Below are 17,658 nucleotides of genomic sequence, written 5' to 3' on the forward strand. Positions count from 1 at the left end.
TTAATGTTTCTTATGATTTTAAACTAAAATGGTGGTGTTATTAAGTCTTTTTTCTATCGGGAAAAAGACAGACGTTTCCGATTTCCCTTCTTTAAATCAATTTGAGACAGCATGACATTTTTTTGTGTTATTTGGCAACTTTAATAACATGACAGTGTGTATATAACATCAGAGAACAACTGAATAAAATTACAATCCCATTTAAATTTGAGCACGCATTTTGAAAAAAATAAACTATGGGCGCACCCGGCAAAAAGTTATCGATCATAGCACGTCACTTCCGGTCTTCGCTCCTTTCTCCGAGCGTCTGTCTGTGGTGGAACCCGCGTGTTTACACTCTCACAGGTCAGTTCACGGCTCTGCGGCCTCATCGACTCCCGTCGCACAGGTTTGATTCCCACTGAGAGAAGGGGGAAGAGTTCCCGGTGTCACCGTGTGCGTGGACGTTGGAAGAAAAACCGCAATTGCACCTGAACGTTAGCATTCAAATGAAAGAGGCCTGTATTAGCCGGTTAGCATGGCTTGCTAGCTAGCCGGCAGTGCAGTGAGACAGTTCCACACACCCTGGCTTTACAGCTACGCACCTCGGCCTTGGAAGCTGACAGTTCAACCATCAGCTTCTCAATATGAAATGAGACGGTGGCTTCATCGGCTCTTCCCTCTCCTCTCTCTCTCTGGGAGCTCAACTTTAGCCGAGCACCTCGGTCTCATTCAGCCGGGGCTCAAACGGCGTGCAGCTATTTTTGGGAGCCCCGGCAGCTGTGCACACTTGGTAGATTGAAGTAAAACCTGTAGCAGGAGGGTTTCAGGGGAGTTTTCCGGTTTGGACACACATCACAAACCCCGAATGTTTTTCCAGTGAAATGTTATTTAGCATATTGTTCTCTCTCAGATCCCCAGGCTCACAATCAAATGTTATATTAGTGTGCATGTAGATTAGAGTCTCTGATAATAAATAAAAACAGGCGATGAGTCAGTATTGACTCATTTCTAAAATGTCAGGGCTGTGTGTTAATTTCTAGTCTTGACTATTGGAGCATGTTTTTTCTGCCCAGTCCACTGAGAATTTTGTACTTATTTATAAAATAACTAATACAAACATTTATTAATTCTAATCATGTGTCGTTTAAGATGAAGGAGTTCATAATGAATCAGGAGAAACTCGCCAAACTGCAGGCGCAGGTCCGCATTGGCGGCAAGGTGAGTACATGCTGCTTTAGATTATTATTTTTCACTGTAATTTCAAAATGTAACACATGGAAGAACATATTACACTAAACCCATATATACATATATATATATATGTCAAATAACTTTCATTAGTCTTGTACTTGGGTTATGGGTTCCTTAATTGAAGCTTGTCTTTGTGCTCCAGGGGTCGGCCCGTAGGAAGAAGAAGGTGGTGCACAGAACAGCTACAGCTGACGACAAGAAGCTGCAGTTCTCCCTCAAGAAACTAGGAGTCAACAACATCTCCGGCATCGAGGAGGTAAAGCAAATTCTCACAGGAGTGCAAAGCAATAAGTAGACAGACATGTCGTTGTCATGACTTTGTCGTTTTAGGGTCAAGGTCACACCGCTTAATAAAGCTGTAACAAATACAATTATTGAAGGGGCCTATAACTGGATCAATAATCAGATTCCCACACATCATAAATGTTTTGTTGGAATAAATCCTGTAATAAAGATAACATTAAAATCTACCAGTTCCCCTCAACCATAAATGAATAGCATGTTTACTTAGTTTGCATCATTGTTTTCAGAGTCATATTCATGTTATTTTCAAGTGGCCTGTGTTTATAGCGATGTTGGATATATTAAAAAACATGTCTGTGACATGATACTAAAGGTTGAAAAAGACTTGATGTAGACTTCCTCCTCCCTCTTTATAATCCACACTCTGGAAGTGGAAATATAATTTATTACAATGTTTAATTATGAATCTCAAACCACGACCTTCTAGGTTCTATGTTGACATCAAAGCTTCTAAAAGGCCTATAACTGGATCAATAATCAGATTCTGATTTTTCATCCCAGAACCAAAACTATGAAGTAATTAATAAAGATATGATGTTGGAAAAGCTGTTGTTGTGTTCATCACTGTGTTCATTTAAATAACAGTTGAAAATAGTCTCATAATATCCTTTTCTGAAAGCTCGCAACTATTGTCCAAAATGTTGGACAAGAGACCAAAGTCCATAAATACAAGTATTTGCTTTGTAAGCACATTGTTATATCATTTATTGGAGATCAGCAGTTGCATTTTTCAACTCAACTCTTCTTGTATTCCATTGCAGGTTAATATGTTCACAAACCAGGGGACGGTGATCCACTTCAACAACCCAAAGGTTCAGGCCTCCTTGGCGGCCAACACCTTCACGATCACAGGGCATGCTGAGAACAAGCAGCTCACAGAGATGCTCCCAGCAATCCTCAACCAGATGGGAGCTGACAGTCTCACCAGCCTCAGGAGATTAGCAGAGACCCTTCCCAAACCAGGTAAACTCTTTGCTGACATGTTGACACAAATCAATTCCTGTCTGTTTGCGCTTTGTCAACAATCTGTCATTTAATGTTCCTTCATAGGTGGAGAAAACAAAGCCCCCATGGTTGCTGCTGAGGAGGAGGACGAGGATGATGAGGTTCCAGGTAAGCCTATTTTTACATGCAGGCATTAAATCCGTAATATAACAGATATCCACATTATTAACAGTCAACATATAATAATAGTTTAACTAAGGTTTTGGTTTTTATATCTAATCACAATGGCGCATTTATGACTTTGTTAAATCTAATATGGTTAATATGGATGCCTTATTTAGAAGGGTAGAGTTTATGATGTATGACCTAATATATATTGTCATGCTTTCACGTTTAATCTATATGCTAATAAATGTTACTCTTATTAAAACCTTCTGACCTCCACTGATCCTTACTCTTCTGTTTTCAGATCTTGTTGAAAACTTTGACGAGGCTTCAAAGAACGAGGCGGACTAAAAAACACCAGTGAACATTTCAAAGCTCCTCTTTACTCATTACACTTTGACACGGCAGCATTTCCCCCTCTGTTATTCCCCTGTGGCTACAAGCAAAACACGCATTTTAATTGTAACATTGACAATTGGGATAAATCAAGTAAAATATACTTTTTAGGACAACTGTTACTGATCGTTTTCCTCAATCTGCAGTACAAGTGATATTTAAATTCAGTGGAATGTGCAAACCTTTTTCTTTCTCACACTGTCTCTCCGACGCCGTGATGCCCACACATCATAAATGTATTGTCGGAATAAATCCTGTAATAAAGATTACATTAAAATCGACAGGTTCCCCTCAACCATTAATGAATAGCATGTTGACTTAGTTTGCATCATTGTTTTCAGAGTCATATTCATGTTATTTTCAAGTGACCTGTGTTTATAGCGGTGCTGGATATATTAAAAAACATGTCTGTGCCATGATACTAAAGGTTGAAAAACACTTGATGTAGACGTCCTCCTCCCTCTTTATAATCCCCACTCTGGAAGTGGAAATATAATTTACTACAACGTTTAATTATTAATCTCCAACCATGACCTAGGTTCTATGTTGACATCAAAAGCTTTGGACGAAACAACAGCAAAATACTGGGGTCAAGCTTTTATAATGTTCATACATCAGAGTTTTACATCAGAAGCAAGTTGTTGACACCATATCAGATAGTATCTGTGATTCAAAAATAAGTTTCTAATGCAACAGGTATTTTATCATTTTAACTGAATGATGTGGGTTTCATTTATAAAAGGGTTCAAAATGTTATTTTCTGAATTCGGAGCACAAAGAAAAGAAGTCAAACACAGTGAATGGTGTGATAATCGATCACTTCCCATAGCTGGACATGTTATAGCTACGAATGATTATTAATAAAGTGAGCATTCTCCACGGCTGCTTCAGATACTGAGAGAGGTCATTCCAGTTCATCTTGGTCTTCATGGAAGCAGACGAATACATGATGCTATTTAGGAAAGTGGAATTCCTCGATATTCATGAAGGAAGTTAGTATTTCTCATCCGAAACTGAAGAAGGCTTTCGGGTGGGAGGTCTTGAAGAACCTCAAGTGAGTCAAGTTGCCCTCATGTCGGACTTCACACTGATATTCATGCACACAGATGAACTATTTATGATTTTAAGGAAATGAAACCAACCAATTCAGTTCATCTGACCTAATGGATTTTCGTAGAATCTTAGATCAGAATTGTGATAACACAGTTCATGTAACATGCAGGGTGAATTATTTTACATATACAGTATCGTGTATCTACTTAACAAACTGTTCGAGGACAAAGAAGCTTCACAACACCAAAGAGCAGCAGAGTCTCCCAGCACACTGCTAAATATGGAAGTACTTCACTCACTGTTCAGCACATGATAGGATCTCTGGATGAATGTACAGTGTATGTGAGGAGAATAACACATTAGCTAAATGTGTGATGTACGAAGAACAGTGTTAGTTCATTCAAAGCAGACATTTGGATAAACAAAATTGGTTTACCCCACATATGAGTAACAGGAAGGGGAAGTCCAGTTGTCGGCCCGTCTCTTTTTCTGTTTGAAGGTGCGTGAGTGTGTGCATGGCCTGGAACTTTAAGGTCATCACATGTCCTCACAAGGTGGTATGATGGGGAAAACCTCTGAAAGACTTAAAGAAACCCCTTTTCTCGGTCTTTGCGTTAGCCACAATAGTTCTGAATTATCTTCGGGGAAAATCCAGGATTAATGGTCCAGGATTAATGGTAAGGACGATCTTGATCAGGGAAATATCATCATTACCAAAAAATGCCTATGTGCAGACTTGTTTCAACTTATCAACCATCAATCATCTCAGCTAGTCTCGTGAGAATAATATATAAAGAAATATAAAAGAATGGGGTCAAAATAAACAGAAAAGAAAGATTATTAGATGATGGTGACCAATAAGGAACTTGTCAATTTTCTTCACAATTTTCATTAGGTCTGTTCATAAAGATATGACAAAGATATATTCTTTTAAGATGAGATAAACTTTAAAGGTATGATACTAATCAGATTTGCCTCGAAAATGAACAATTGTTCAGATCTCATAAAGGTAGAAGATCAAATGTATGGATGTGATTGATGTGCATGCGTGTGTGTTTGGGGAGGTGGGGGGGTGGTTCCAATTTTGTTAATCAGACACAGTATTCGTCAGATACTGATATACAGCAGTATTTCATCTTAAAGGCTGAGGGTAACCCCCCATGTAACGCCCACACCAAACATTTCTTATCACCACCCCTCAGTCCCTTGTTTGAAACTCACTGTTTATCTGTTTACAAAAAATTTGACATTCAAAACAGGACTGAGGAAATGCACTTCCTGCTGCCTCTGTCGACAAGTCTGTTGAGCAGTTTCTCTCTCACCTCCAAAGGTGCTATGGCAGTGATGATGCTGATGATGATGATGACGATGAACGCCAAGATATAAAAATTAAGCTCAGTGGACATTGAGAGCAAACAATTTGCAGGATCGCTCCAACTGGACCTCCCCTCTTCATTTTTCAGCATCACTTGACTGTAATTTCATCCAAATGGTAAGAACTAACTACTATCTACTTATTATTAATTATCATTCTATTGTATTAATTAATTGATTTGGCACTTGATTGTTTACGGTAAATAATAGTACAGTACATACCTTTTCTGATATTATTCATTTTCTTTAACCAAAAGTTTTCAGTCATTTAAAATGTTTGTTGATCATTATAATTAATCGTAATTTTATATGTTATAATTTTAAGTTTTAATTATAATCGTTTAAGTTTACACAAAAGTAATGTGTGTTCAATAATCTCCTCCTCCTCTTGTTGTCTCTCTTTTCCTCAGATGACTTTTTCTCTGTGGAAATTCGGACTTCTGCTCATCAGCCTCATAGAAGCGAATGGACTCCACAACTTTCCAAAAAATTGTACGCCTTATTAATAGAGTCATATATTTTCAATCCTAATATTTTCCACATCTTCTGAGGTTTTAAATGTATTGATCGTGATCTATGTGCCTGTGTGTCTGCATGTTTGTGTAGTTGTTGTGGCAAAATTTAACGACGCAAAGCCAGTCACACTGACCTGCAACACAAGCAGTGACGAAGAAGTCAAGTGGAAGTTTGAAGGGGTCGAGTTGGAAATTGAGGATAATATCCAGCAGGTCGGTCAAAATCTGAGCGTGACTTACGTGGAGAGTCCCTTGCTGGGAGAGTACAGCTGCTGGAGAGGAGTAGAGATGTTATCATCGACCCACCTGCTGCTGAAGGCGGAGGAGGAAGAGGAAATAGGTGAGATGCTTATTTCCTTTTTCGTCTGTTCTACTGTCTAGAAGTGTTAGGTCACAAATAGAGGAACAAAGAGCCAGTTTAAACAGGGCAGTCAGTCTGGAATGTTTCCTAAGTCTCGAGGAGGAAACTGAAAATGAACTCAAAATGAAAAGAATGATGCTGCACTTCTAACAATAATGTCTTTCATTCTGTGATATCTCCTGCCCAAAGACTCAATTTGCTTCCACTCACATTGTGTCTTTATAGATTCCTTCATCACTTGTTTGGCAAAGTCTTATCACTGTCAGTTCAGCTGTATCTTCAGCAACAGTGAATTCGAAGCAGTGCGCGTCGGACTGGGCCATGACTGGTAAATACCACAAAACACAATTTACACTGGAAAGACCACACTGTTACATATAGTGTATAAAGATGAACTATGACACAGCCAGAATTAGAGCTTTCCAAATGACGTATTTCAATCAGTGTCTAATTCATTCCTTGCATCATTGAAGCACTGAAGGAGGGAAGTTGTGTCACTGGATCAGCAGCGGTGATCAGAATCGGGACGGGGGATTCCAGTTTGAGCTGTCGCACTCCCTGTCACCCTACGCTGAGGAAAGCACCATGCTCGAACTCACCGCTGAGGCCATTGTTGACTTCAATGTCCACAGGACAACAAGGAGATTTTATCTCCGAGACATTGGTGAGCTGAGTGAACCTGAGCCACAACAAAGGCATTCAGCAGAAGGTTATCAAGATTGGAAATAAACAGTAGAGTTGATCACAAAGAACAAAAGTGAAGTGGCTTTGTGATAAATAAAAAAAGGAAATTCAAACTATAGCTAGATAAAAGTAAAAAATGCAATTTATTTTATACGATGCTAAATAAAGTGACACAGTAAAGTGGCGAATATAAGCAGTCATGAAATGGTTACTTACACAGTATTGTCTTTCATGATTATCTCTTGAAAGACTTTGATGTTTAATATGTTATACTGTTTTTTTCTCTCAAGTTCAACCCGACAGTCCCCAGATTGGCACGTGTCAGGAGTTGGAGCTGGAGCTGAACGTGACCATCGATCCTCCATCCAGCTGGTCAACGCCTCACAGTTTCTTCGATCTGGAGCATGAGATTGAATACGTGTTCAAAGATGACGGGAAGGTAAACACAAGCTCTGGTTGATAGTAAGTCTAGAGATCTCTTCATGCCTGTCTTTCGTTTTGTTTCCTCATGGTGTTTCCTGTCTGATTTTAGATTGGCCGCTCTTTATCTTCACTGGTGCCGAAGAGCATCAGCAAGCTGAGGGTTCGCTCCAGAGACTCGCTGGTGCTCTCAACCTGGAGCGAGTGGACTCCTTGGAAAAATGTAACCAACTGATGTTATTTGAAGCTGCTTCTGTCTGCTTCTGCTCCGTGTTTGCTCTCACATATCCACATTTCCTATGAGGTCCTTTATGGAGGTCAGCCCTCAGTTTAGATATAGACCATACATATGTTATTTATTTAATAATTTATGACTGTATTCAAACTATTTATTATAAGTATATTTATTATTTCTTGTAAAACATCAGACAAAACACTGCTATTCCCCAAATTTATTTTTGGTAACCACCATCACACGAACAGTAAATGACACAGACACACATCATAGGTTTCATTTCAACAGAAGAGTCCAGTTCAGTGGGCACTGCTCACAGGATTTCACACATTCGTTCTTGTCCCTGTTATTTCTGTGTATGTGTGTTGGTGTTTCCTGTGCAAGTTGAATGTTTATTAAAAGCTCGTGCTTCCTTCCTTTATATGTTCCTTCTTCTTTTGGGTGATTCTCATGACATTTGTATACTTCCTGAACAGAAAAAAAGAAGGTTCCCCTTAGATGTTATCTAGTAACAAATCATGTTAAATTAGTTTATGTGCAAAATATATCTGGGTTTTTAAATGAAAGGTCAAATCATAAGATTTTACCTCTAATGTCTGGAGCTTAAAGAGGTTATTTTAGTAAAATATTTTACCTATCATTCATTCTTACGGAACTTACGATACCCCAGAAACATTTATAACAGATGTTTTATTTTATCATGTGTTGGTATGCAAGTTTCTCTTAGTAGTATATACTAATTAAAATACTTAGCTTAGTTTTAGTTTGTAATGATTGAAACATATCGCTTTTTTTGTTAAAGAATATCACCTAATATACGTATTAAAACCTGCAATGTTGCTTTACAACTATGCTATCATCTATATGTAGTTTATAAAATTGTCACATGAGCAGGGAAATGTTTTCATCCGTTATTCACTGAAACTGGTGGACGTAAGATAACAAAACGCATCAGTTTAGATCTTCTTAAACTTTATAATGTAAAACATTTGTCGACATTCAACAGTAAAAAAACAAACCTTAAGACGTCTGTAGAAACTAAACTGGCTGGAAGTTTTTGCAGTAAAATACATTTATGTTGAAATGTAACGCTCAAATGAAGAAATATATAGATGGCACTGAAAGTGAACTAAACTGCAATCCAAAGATTTTTATATTCATAGCCAGAGCCAGACACACTGAATATGTTTTAAAGCTGGCAAGATAGGAATTGCAAAGCTTATTCACTTTTATTGTCCCTTTGTAATCTGTCATTACCTTGTTACAGGTGAGGACGAGGGAAGAGAACTTGTGCAAATGCAGAAACACAGTAAAATACTGCTGTCCAGAGTTGCCACTCGGGTTGATGGACCGCTGCAAGAAGAAGAGGAAGAACAAGAACAAGAACAAAGATGTCAGGCATCCTAAAGACATGTTAAATCGTTCTGGTGCAAAAACACACCACACTTTGTAGAGAATAATGAAAAAATATTTGTATACATGGGTGTGTGTATTAAGTAAATAAAGTGTCTGACCTGACAGATAATAACTTGTGTTCTTCGCTAAATTATACTCAGGTGCCTGTTTATCATTAACAACTTAATTATCTTGTTATTTCAGAAATGTAGTCCAAAGAAAAAAGGTGCTCTGTTTTACTGAGCTAACAAGATAATCTGTTAAAAAAAATAACGACATAATTTCCCCTTAAAACAAGTCTGCTGTTCTTAATTAATGACTTAATTATCTTGTTACTTCAGAAGAACAGAGCAGATTTCTTCTCTCAGGTGAATACGACACGCTTCCCTACAAATAAAAAGGAAATACACAGTCAAATGTGTTTTTTTTTCATGTTACATTATATTACATGTCATTTGGCAGACATTTTTATCCAAAGCGACTTTCAATTAGTGCATTCAACATCTTTGTTGTCTTTCATTTGTATAAAACATCTATGAGATCAAAACCTGGTACACAGTCTACTATTAAAACACATTTGCCCTATTGCCCTATTGTTTTTTCTTTTGTATTTCTTTTATTTCTTAATTTAAATTTTTGATATTCTATTTTATACAAGTTTATTCAAAGTTTTTTGGGTTGTAATTACTTTGAGCATTGCTAGAAGAGAGCCAGTGACTCAAGCATTTAATTGCCAGCGACTGCTTAATGTTATTGTTGTGCATTTGATAATAATCTCCTGATTTTTTAATTTGAGGGGGCTCGGAAGGGGCCCAGCAACTCCTTCTTGCCCAGCGGCCCCCGGGCGTGTTGATCCGGCTCTGCGGAACGCGCATGCGCACAGCACACTGACCGGATATGGCCGCTCACCTGCCGCCGTGTTGTTCCCCGGTGCAGCCACGGACATGGAGGAGGCTACGCCGTCACATGTGAAGTGCGAACGCGTGTCGGGGCCGTAACGTCGCACATGTCCTGAACATGGCCGCGGTTCTCCAGACAGCTGTAGTGTTGTACCTGTGGAGCGTCTTCAGCCGCACGTCAGGTGAGAGGAGCGATCCATGGCCACCGGCGAGTTTAGCTAGTAGCGGTGTTAGCATTAGCGTTGGAGAACCTTTGTTGCCCGTGCATTTACACGGTTTCGCCCGGTGTAGAGACGATACGTTCACTCGCTGAACGTCCACGAACAGCTCTGACTTCACGTGGATGATGCAGTTCTATGTATTTACAAGTGTTTATGTTTTTTTTGGTGGGGGGGTGCTGCTGCAGGTCTCGGGGTCAATGAACTGTTGTACTTCCGGGTCATCAGTCCAGAGGAGATCGGCTACATCTTCAGTGCTGCGCCCGCTAAAGACTTTGGAGGAGATTTTGTAAGCACCACTTCCTCTCTTGTGTTTCATTCATCAACCCCTCAACACATCCTGTCCTTCGTATGTGTGTATTTATATTTGGCTTCAGTACTCTGCCTTGGTTACTTGTGTCTTTCTATCACCTTATACTTTAAATGTGTATTCTCAAAATCTCCATTAGCACATACTGTACTTCTTTACATTGACAACTCTGTAGTAGTTCCGGTGGTTAAACTTTCATCTCATGGCAGTGAACTTATTCTTATGCGCTCGTGTTTTTAGTGTTTTTGTGTGATACTGGAGGCCTACATTTCCCTTGGAATCGATAAAGTATCCATCAACCTATCAATCTATCTATCTATTTATGTCCACAAGCTTTCAAATCACATTCAAATTCACGCGTTGCACCAACGAAAGGAATTCTTACTTTGCCAGTCCTGCGTCTCACAAGATTAAACCATTACAGTGAAAAAGTACAAGCATAAAAATGAACTTCAAGTAAAGATGTGTTTGGAAGTGTACTGTCCCCGATGATGATGTGTTCCCTTCCTATGACCCTGGTCTGATAAATGTCCTGTATTAATGTCAAGGCTGTCCCTGAGATAAGAGCAGTTCTGATCACACGCTGGGGGGTCTTCCTCTCCTGCTCACTGCAGTTACCACACCACACTCTGATGGAGCTGATTAGGTGCACTCCACTCTGCACCTAAAGATACTACAGAGGATTTTTGGTGGCTTCATTAGCCTTCTCATTCACTGTGGGGACGTCTCGATGATGTCTGTGTATTGTCAGACAAAGTCAAGGTTTTCACCCTCTCTACCTCTTTGTCTCCCATGTGCTCCTCTCTCCCTGGGTTTCCAGACTTCATCCTACGATGAGATTTTCCTAGTGCCTGCAGACCCAGCGGATGGCTGCTCAGACCTGAAGGACAGAGATATCATTCAGGGACAAGTCATCCTGGTGGAAAGAGGGTAAATACCAACTTATAGTTGCACCTTTAGAGGCCATAAACAGACCAGTGATGGGAATTTGGAACTGTAAGCTTGGATATGTAAGATGTAAGATAAGCAGCCCAGGGTGTGGCTGCAGTCAACCTATAGTAAGACATTTTGTTTAGGCTTAGGTGTGGTTCTGTTCTTTATTCTTCTATTACAGCCTTAAAAGGACGGATTGTATTTCTGAATATGATAAAATATTGAATAAACTAATTTATTCTCTAATAACATGCTTGTATCATGTATGTATAATGGTTATTCAGCTGTGTTTTAAGCTCTCGGGCACATAGCAAAGTAGAGCAGGGCACAAAATACAATCCCCACACTACATGGCAATAACAAGATATCGGCTTTGACTTACTTGTAATTTTCAGTAATACTTATATCAGTAAGTACTAAATAAATTATTGATAGTAACTTGCATGTGAAACATTGGCATTTCTAGTTGTATGTAATGCTCTGAGACATTTGTATGTGCAGAGTCTGTGCACAAAACACATGGGACAGTAGAGTTTGAGTAGCTATGTGACAGCACATCATTGGTCGCAGTGTTACATCTTGTTTTTGTCCGGCTCATTTTAAAAATGTTTTCTTCCGTTTATTTATCTTTTTTTTCTTCAGTGGTTGCTCCTTTGTACAAAAGGCCCGTTATGTGGAGGAAGCCGGAGGCAAAGCGGTTCTGATAGCTGATAATGCAGCGGACAACGACAGTCAGTACCTCGATATGATCACTGATGGGACCACGGCCAAACCAAGCATTCCTGCTCTGTTTGTGCTGGGACGTGATGGGTAAGACGCGTCCTTCAGAGCTGTTGTATGTTATCTAAGGATTGATGCATTGCATTTATTGGGCTTTAACAGATTTTTCCATGTATTCTAGAATGATGATCAGACGAACTCTTAAGAGACAAGAGCTGCCGTGGGCTGTCATTTCCATCCCTGTCAACGTTTCGTCTCTGGCCTCATTCCCTCTGAAGCAGCCACCATGGACCCTGTGGTAGAAGTGACACACACCTACAACTTCATCGTCTTCCACACTCAGCTCGCTCTCTTTCATCGGTGCATTTCCTCTCAGCAGTGAGTAAACCCACAGCTTCACAGGGAAGTCTTTGTGATAACCTTGTTGTGGTGGGTAACCTATCACATGTACTAGTGGTGAACCAATAAACCTAACAATTAAAGACAAACAAATAAGAAACATTCTTGCTTATGGTTAGTGCCGAGCTGAAGTTTGAATAATTACTCCAGTGCCCTTTCATAATGTGCCTGTGTGCAGGGGCTTATTGCTTAGTGTCACAGTGTATGTGACACAACCAGTCACAAGTAGGATTTAGGGTTTGAATAGATTAATTCAGGTCTGTATTTTTATTTCCTTGACAAATATTCATCCACAACACTGCAGTCAACTGTGCACTTCCTTAGATCCTCAGCAATACAACGGACTAGTCTGAGGTTGATCAGATGAGAAACAGTGATGCTTTGATTTATAGTTTGGACAGTTGTTGATCATGACTGAGTGTCTTCCAGTAGCTCGGTCTCCAGGAACCTTTTGTTCACTTGATCAGTTTGTTACTAGTGAGAATGAAAATCTCGTTATGCATTAATACAACACTTACACAGCACCCGTCTCTTCTGCCAGGTCGAAGTGTTGGTGGTTTGATATTCCTCTGAGGGATAGAAACTATTCATCACTGCGTCTGCTTTATTCACAATACAATATACTGGGAAAGTCATCTCACTGTACAGATGTAAATAATTTCTGTTCATCTGCACGAACTTTAACAGGATAAAACTGATAATTAATGTGCATTCCTTTTCTTATGTTTAATAAATCTAAATGAAACTTTTTGCAGAACAGACCTTCATTTGTTTGCTTTCTTGCGGTTGACATTCATAAAACGTAGTTGTTTTTTGTCTATGCTTGTAACAGATTGCTAATGTTAGTGGGTCGGTAACTTTATTGATCCATGTGTCAGCATATCAGTAATAATATAAAGGGGTGAGGGATTCAGATTGCAGAAGTGAGAAAGATGAATCGAAACTGACGTTAGAGCAGCCAGGCCTCGCTTTTAAACATTCAGCACAAATCGGATGGTCCTAGTTTTCACCATGAAAATAAACCTGTTTTGAATGTGTAGTGCAACAGTTAAAGGGAATAAAATCTGGAATATACAGATACAATAGTCCTCAGTATCTCCTCCTGTCAGGGAGTGTGTGATGCTGGAGAAGAGTGACGTTTAGGCTGAAGAGGTTAAGTGAAATGATTTGTTTTATATGTAAGATCAGCTGTGGAGCCACCAGCCTTTTTTCTCCTAACATACAAACATAAGCCTCGTGCAGAAATCCAGTGTCAAAGTTAAACTTCCACTGAAGTCACATGGTAAATTATTTCCCTTCTTAAGGCTTTTGTTATTCTGTCATATAAAAAAAACCTCATCCTGATGCAGCAGAATCCTAATAATACTATAATTAACAAAGCATAACATTCTTCCTTTGTTAAAACACATGCAATACAACTTTAAAATACAGAAAGGAGTAGAATATATCACATATTAAAAGTATTTTATTTACAAGAGCTTTTATTACTTATTTGAGTTGCATTTGATCCAAAATGCCACCAGAAGGCGCTCTGGTGTCATGAATCTGAAGTTCTTCCTGCAATGAAAGAAAAATCAGGTCAGAAATGTTATTTAACACATTGAGACAAATATTAAAACAAATCAAGGATAATTTGGAAATATTTACACAAATGGACAAACATATGTCACTGCAATGTTCCGGACCAAGGATCAAATTGCATGTATGCAGATTATCTGCATAAACGTTTTATGGTAAATAATGTTCTCTGTATTCATGGAGGCCTGATAAAAATTTAATACATACTAATACTACTTACAATAATAATGTAAACTAAAAAATATGAATGATTTTGGTTATTTAGTGACCAATTTAACTTAAAAGTATATATTATATAAAGCTATAACAACTATTAATGTAAACCAGCAAACTTACTGACTAAAAAACAAAGTTAAACATAAAACCCATACTTGTTTCTTTTGAATGAGGGTTTGGCTTTATCAATTAATCCCTTTTTTTGTATCGGAAAGATAAAAACATTACGAAGTCCTAGGGCGTCTGTAACAACATACATTAACATCTACAAGGTTTGAATAGACGGGAAAGCTGCAGTTCATTACCGGGAACCTGTAAGAGTCAAAATACTGAAATAAATAATGAAAATAATACATATATTTAAGCTGCATGAGTCTTCGCTCATCTCACCTTTCCCAGTCAGTGAATCTTGGTCGGCCTCCCTTTACTGGTTCCCTTCACAGGACTGGGGACAACCCTGAGAAAGAGACGCATCAACATCTGCTTCACTGCACGTTCACTCCTCAGAGAAGCGAATATCATATTTTTCCTTTTGCCCCTCTTACCTCCTCCTGCACCGAGGACACACTCTGCCCCACACCGTCCGCACCGTGGCCTCCCTCAGAACCGGGCTCCCCCACAGGTACACGGCCGGTGTGCACACGGCGTTCAGACGGGCCATGATGGCGAACAGATTGGTGGCCTCGTTCCTAAACACGAGCCCTCGCCCCACTATCAGTCTGAGCACGATGTTAACAAAGGAGGGGCACCACAACACCAAGAAGCTAATGACAACAAAGATGATGATTCTCAGAGACTCCTTTTTGTTTTCTCTCTCTGCACTGGGGGGGTCTCTCTCCAGCTGGTACCTGGCTACAAAGTACAGTTTGATGGTCATGGCCACCTTGGTGAGCACGATGAACTGCAAGGTGACGATGCTGAAGACGTACATCTGCACAGCTTTGGAGAGAGGCATGAAATTTTGAATGAGCAGCTGCCCGTAGACGTGGAACCAACAGTACACGTTCGTGGAGATGATCACCCTCCGGGTGAAAAAGCGCATGTAAGCAAAGGAGTGGCACACAGCAAAATATCGATCAAACTGCGCGAATAAAAAGGTCATAATGTTCACCCCGAGCAGAGTTGTTAACACATTATAAGTCCCGTTTCTGGACGGGTAGCCCTCCTGCACATCGAACAGACCCTGGTAGTACACTGACAGCCCCACCAGTGTGTCACAGATGCTGCTGTTCAGCATGAAAATGAACCGGTTCTGCAGCCGCAGCGCTCTGGTGCACAAAATGCTGATAACCACCGGCCCTGCTAAAAGAACCGCGGCCGTGGCGAATAAGATCTGAAAGATAAAGATGAGATAATCGACAGGACTGTTGAAGTCCACAGAGAGAGGAAGCACCGCTCCTGCCACGGGGGGTGTGAGGTTGAAGAGGAGCATGGTCTGTAAAGCTGCCTCGTTTATTTGGTCTTTATATTGAAGAGGTGATACCAAACTGTGCCCATGAGGAATGACCTAATGTCACTCTTCATGTCAATCTTTAATCTTTTATTTCCCCTAACATGTTATCATCTTAAAGACACTATCATTTAAAACTGCAAAAAGTCAGAATTTTGTATTTCAGTTTTTCTTTTATTGCAATTCAGTTTTAACATTAACTTGCAGATAGACCCATCTTCATTAAAAACGCTTTTTTGTTATGTTGACAATAATTATCACAATATTTCCCCCAAACCTTCACAAGCCAACATGCTTTTACTTTTCTTCTGCTCGCCACAGTTACATTGATCAACAGCTTTTGATTCATTATTCATTTGTTATCTTCTTATCAGATGTAGAAATCATCATTGGTCACTGATCACTCTTTGTTTCCTAGTGATTCACCTACTGACCCAACTTATTATATTTATCATATGTATAGTTTGAACAGTGCATAATCTAAATGAAGACGCTTCTTAGTTTTCCCATCAAAAAGACTTTTTTCAGCTTGAGATAATGTTATCATATATTACACCGCAGCTATACGTTGACACATACTATACATAATCCCCTTTGTGTTGAGGAAACGGCCTCATGAGGAGGGATTTACAATCAGCAGGTCAACACGTCACATATAAGAGAATAGAGGCCTCATGACTTTAATTCCAAGAAAAAGTCTAAATTAATATAAGTGCTTTACTGACACAAGAAACCCACTTATTCGCTCATAAGCATTCTAACACAAATCTGATGGTCCTAGTTTTCGCCATGAAAATAAACCTGTCTTGAATGTGTACTGCAACAGTTGTAGGGAATCAAATCTGAAATATAAAGATAAAATAGTCCTCAGTATCTCCTCCTGTCAGGGAATGTGTGATGATGGAGAAGAGTGACGTTTAGGCTGAATGGGTGAAGTGAAATGATTGTTTTATGTGTAAGATCAGCTGTGGAGCCACCAGCCTGTATTCTCCTAACATACAAACACCAGCCTCGTGCAGAAATCCAGTGTCAAAGTAAAATATTCAGTAAAGTCCCATGATACATTTTTTCCCTTCTAAAGGCTTTTATTGTTCTGTCATAAAAAAAAAAACTCATCCTGATGCAGCAGAAATATATTTTTTTAATGTTATAATAATACTATAATTAACAAAGCATATCATTCTTCCTTTGCTAAAACTCAAGCAATACTACAAAAAGGAGTAGCATTTATCACAACACAGTATTTTATTAACAGGAGCTTTTATTACTCATTTGAGTTGTGTTTGATCCAAAATGCCACCAGAAGGCGCTTTGGTGTGATGAATCTGAAGTTCTTGCTGCAATGAAAGAAAAATCAGGTTAGAAACGTTATTAAACACATTGAGACAAATATTCAAAAAAAAAACGTGGACCATTTTGAAATATTTACACAAATGGAGACTTTGGTGAAATAGTGATTTGGACCCAAAACTCATTTCAAGTAAGAGACACTTGAATTTAACTTAACTTCAGCACCAGGATCTGCAGTCACATCAGTAAGCTAATGTAATTATATTTATGAGGTCAGTTTCATCACACTATTGAACATTATCAGCTCAGTATGCACATTATATAATATTTATGCTTTAACGTTTTATGGTGAGAGAAGTTTTCTGTACTCATGGAGGCCTGAAAATAATTGAATAAATACTAATACTACTTATAATAATAATGTAAATTCAAGATGAATAATGGTTATTTAGAGAGTAATCAAACTTAATATAATATATATTATATAAAGCTCTAACAACTATTAGTGTAAACCAGCAAACTGATGGACTAACAAACAAAAAGTTAAACATAAAACCCAAACTTGT

General features: G+C 39.0%; 4 protein-coding genes across 4 annotated transcripts; 3 read left to right on the forward strand and 1 right to left on the reverse strand.

Annotated features, from left to right (window-relative positions):
- Window positions 1-246: 246 nt before the first annotated feature.
- Window positions 247-3,323, forward strand: LOC133944444 (transcription factor BTF3-like). Its single transcript, XM_062381955.1, has 6 exons — window positions 247-345; window positions 1,132-1,200; window positions 1,376-1,489; window positions 2,298-2,499; window positions 2,587-2,649; window positions 2,951-3,323. The coding sequence occupies exons 2-6, from the start codon at window positions 1,132-1,134 to the stop codon at window positions 2,995-2,997; spliced, it is 495 nt and encodes a 164-aa protein (XP_062237939.1). The 5' UTR covers window positions 247-345; the 3' UTR covers window positions 2,998-3,323.
- A 2,556-nt stretch (window positions 3,324-5,879) lies between these two features.
- il12b2 (interleukin 12B 2) lies at window positions 5,880-9,619 on the forward strand. Its single transcript, XM_062381972.1, has 7 exons — window positions 5,880-5,961; window positions 6,076-6,324; window positions 6,571-6,673; window positions 6,819-7,009; window positions 7,320-7,468; window positions 7,562-7,672; window positions 8,952-9,619. Exons 1-7 carry the CDS (start codon window positions 5,880-5,882, stop codon window positions 9,135-9,137), a joined length of 1,071 nt encoding a protein of 356 aa, XP_062237956.1. The 3' UTR covers window positions 9,138-9,619.
- Window positions 9,620-9,950: 331 nt separating this feature from the next.
- Window positions 9,951-13,308, forward strand: LOC133949333 (protease-associated domain-containing protein 1-like). Its single transcript, XM_062383418.1, has 5 exons — window positions 9,951-10,160; window positions 10,385-10,485; window positions 11,327-11,436; window positions 12,082-12,249; window positions 12,341-13,308. The coding sequence occupies exons 1-5, from the start codon at window positions 10,097-10,099 to the stop codon at window positions 12,459-12,461; spliced, it is 564 nt and encodes a 187-aa protein (XP_062239402.1). The 5' UTR covers window positions 9,951-10,096; the 3' UTR covers window positions 12,462-13,308.
- A 1,585-nt stretch (window positions 13,309-14,893) lies between these two features.
- LOC133933582 (uncharacterized) lies at window positions 14,894-15,784 on the reverse strand. The gene has a single exon (XM_062380706.1). It carries the CDS (start codon window positions 15,782-15,784, stop codon window positions 14,894-14,896), a length of 891 nt encoding a protein of 296 aa, XP_062236690.1.
- Between the last annotated feature and the right edge of the window lie 1,874 nt (window positions 15,785-17,658).

This window comes from Platichthys flesus, chromosome 3, assembly GCF_949316205.1.
Source record: "Platichthys flesus chromosome 3, fPlaFle2.1, whole genome shotgun sequence".
NCBI lineage: Eukaryota > Metazoa > Chordata > Actinopteri > Pleuronectiformes > Pleuronectidae > Platichthys > Platichthys flesus.

Bases quoted from the DNA above. Each gene is read 5' to 3' on its own strand.
- LOC133944444 (XM_062381955.1), top strand. From the start codon at position 1,132: ATGAAGGAGTTCATAATGAATCAGGAGAAACTCGCCAAACTGCAGGCG. The intron at 1,201-1,375 runs GTGAGTACATGC...TTTGTGCTCCAG, and splicing joins AGGTCCGCATTGGCGGCAAG to GGGTCGGCCCGTAGGAAGAA. The intron at 2,500-2,586 runs GTAAACTCTTTG...GTTCCTTCATAG, and splicing joins AGAGACCCTTCCCAAACCAG to GTGGAGAAAACAAAGCCCCC.
- il12b2 (XM_062381972.1), top strand. From the start codon at position 5,880: ATGACTTTTTCTCTGTGGAAATTCGGACTTCTGCTCATCAGCCTCATA. The intron at 5,962-6,075 runs GTACGCCTTATT...ATGTTTGTGTAG, and splicing joins CCACAACTTTCCAAAAAATT to TTGTTGTGGCAAAATTTAAC. The intron at 7,469-7,561 runs GTAAACACAAGC...GTCTGATTTTAG, and splicing joins TGTTCAAAGATGACGGGAAG to ATTGGCCGCTCTTTATCTTC.
- LOC133949333 (XM_062383418.1), top strand. From the start codon at position 10,097: ATGGCCGCGGTTCTCCAGACAGCTGTAGTGTTGTACCTGTGGAGCGTC. The intron at 10,161-10,384 runs GTGAGAGGAGCG...GTGCTGCTGCAG, and splicing joins CGTCTTCAGCCGCACGTCAG to GTCTCGGGGTCAATGAACTG. The intron at 10,486-11,326 runs GTAAGCACCACT...CTGGGTTTCCAG, and splicing joins AAGACTTTGGAGGAGATTTT to ACTTCATCCTACGATGAGAT.
- LOC133933582 (XM_062380706.1), bottom strand. From the start codon at position 15,784: ATGCTCCTCTTCAACCTCACACCCCCCGTGGCAGGAGCGGTGCTTCCT.